The sequence below is a fragment of the Chelonoidis abingdonii genome, chromosome 4 (genome assembly GCF_003597395.2).
Source record: "Chelonoidis abingdonii isolate Lonesome George chromosome 4, CheloAbing_2.0, whole genome shotgun sequence".
NCBI classification, from domain to species: domain Eukaryota; kingdom Metazoa; phylum Chordata; order Testudines; family Testudinidae; genus Chelonoidis; species Chelonoidis abingdonii.
Genome location: NC_133772.1, coordinates 492,667 through 494,679, shown reverse-complemented (window position 1 = coordinate 494,679; position 2,013 = coordinate 492,667). Strand labels below are relative to the sequence as shown.

The window sequence follows — 2,013 nt, the reverse complement described above, 5'->3', positions numbered from 1 at the left end:
AGTTCTGCCTCCCCCCAGCTCTTGCTGCCATTTCCGGCCCTGCGCTCGTCTCCTCCCCATGTCACTGCCCCCCCGCCCGTTTCCTGCCCCCAGGGACTCTGAGCTCAGAGCCGCTGCTGGGCCCCACAGAGCAGCCGGGCGCAGGGGCGGGGGCAGTGGGAGCCGGCCCCATGGGGGGAGCTGTGTGCCAGGCGGGTTGCACTCCCGCCAGCGTGGTGACTCCGCTGTCAGATGCATAGAGCTGACAGGAGCTGCAGGGCAGGGGCTGGTCCTCGCTCGGGGGCTGGGGGCTGGGCCGCAAGGGGGCCCCGGTCTCGGGTGGTGGAGGCTGGGTGGTGAGGGAGCCCCAATCTAGTGCGGGGGGGGCAGGCATCGGGGGGGCCCTGATCTCAGTGGGGGGTGTCAGGGGGTGTGGGGGAGTCCGGGCCCTGCACCCCCCCACTTCATAGACTCATCAACTTTAAGGTCAGAGGGGACCATTATGATCCTCTAGTCTGACCCCCTGCACAACGCAGGCCCCAGAATCTTGCCCCCCACTCTGAGTCTGTGAGCAGCAGGACTGGGCAGGTGAGACTTGCTCAGGAAAACTTTCTCCAAATTGAAAGCAGACTTGTTTCTTGTGGTTCTTCGGCCTATTCTCTCCAACCCCCCATTTCCTGTCTTGGGGGGGCTGTGCAGCTCAGTAACGTGTCTGCATCACTCCTGCCTTGCAATATGCACGAGCTCTGCGGTGCTGCGCTGGGGCAGCTGCTCCACACGGGAGGAAGGGTTAAAACAGGCCAGCGGGAGCCGGCGCAGAACCCTCCCATTAGAGAAGGGCTCCCTAAGCGAGCCACTCGGGAAGTGGCTTGTTGCAGGGGCCATATATAAAGGGTTGCTCAAGCGAGCAGAGTGGGGTCTTGCCCTGGCGGGCCGGGGCCGGGGCCGGGGCCGGGGCCGGGGACATGGACATGGGTTGCGGTGGAGATAGCGAAGCGGGAGTTATGGCAAGTGAGACCCCACGTGAGGTGGGTGCCCTGTGGAAGGAATGGTGCTAATTCCAGAGTGGCCAGCACGGGGTGCTAGGGTGATGAGTCTCTCACCCCTGCGATTCCCGGGACGCCCGGCCGGCCGGGAATGCAGAGGGTTTAGTAGATGCAGGAACAGAGTCCCAAGCAGGGCTTGCGGGTACAGAGAACGGGACCCCTCAGCCCTGTTATCTGGGGGGCAGGGAGCCCAGACCCCAACCCTGGGTCTTCCTCCATTTCCCCAGCCAGCTCCAACTCTCCTCCCCCTCCCAAGTTACTGCCTGGGGGTGCTGAGTTTTGGATGGGGCAGCCTCCCCCGTGGGCAGCCTGGACGGAGGGGGCATCCCTGGAGATGAGCTGCACTGTAGAGCCCCCCTTGCCGCCAGGGGCCCTCAGGGCCAGCTGGTACCAGGGGCTCCTGGCAATGGGCTGGGCCAGGCCTGGCTGGAGAACGGCTCTACCTGCATCCTGAGCATCTGGGCCCTGTGGGGTGACGACTCGGGCGTCTATCGCTGCCACCTCATCCTGCTGCTCTCGGGGCAGCCCTGTCTGCTGCTGGGGCCTGGGACCCATCTCGTCGTCACAGATACCCCCCCCCTGGCCTGCCCCCGTCTCCTGTTCCCTGCCCCTGGCCTGCCCCCTAGTCCTGCCATGCCCCTTATCCCCGTCCCATCCCCCAGTTCTGCCCTGCCCCCGTGTCACGGAGTCTGGGGGAGTCCGGCCCTGCACCCCTCTTCCTAGACCCCACAGTGACTTTTATCCAGCCAGTAAAACAGAAGGTTTATTGGACAACAGAAACACAGGTTACAGCAGAGCTTGCAGGCACAGTCAGGACTCCTCCCCTCCGTCCCATGTCCTTCTGGGGTTCAGGCGTGCTCCGATCCAGCAAGGATTACCCTGAATTCTGCCCCACAGCCCCAAACCCAAACTGTCCTGCTTCTCCTCCCGCCGGCCGAACCTTTGTCCAGCTTCTGGGCAAGTGCTGACCCCTCCCCCCACTCGCGCT

General features: G+C 64.4%; 1 protein-coding gene across 1 annotated transcript in view; it reads right to left on the bottom strand.

The window, feature by feature from the left end:
• LOC116831516 (ADP-ribosylhydrolase ARH1-like) overlaps positions 1–1,580 on the bottom strand; it is a 6,199-nt gene extending 4,619 nt beyond the window's left edge. Inside the window, exon 1 of the mRNA XM_075064673.1 lies at positions 1,469–1,580. Coding sequence (XP_074920774.1) covers positions 1,469–1,580 — 112 coding nt within the window. The remainder of the gene's footprint in view (positions 1–1,468) is intronic.
• Positions 1,581–2,013: the final 433 nt, after the last annotated feature.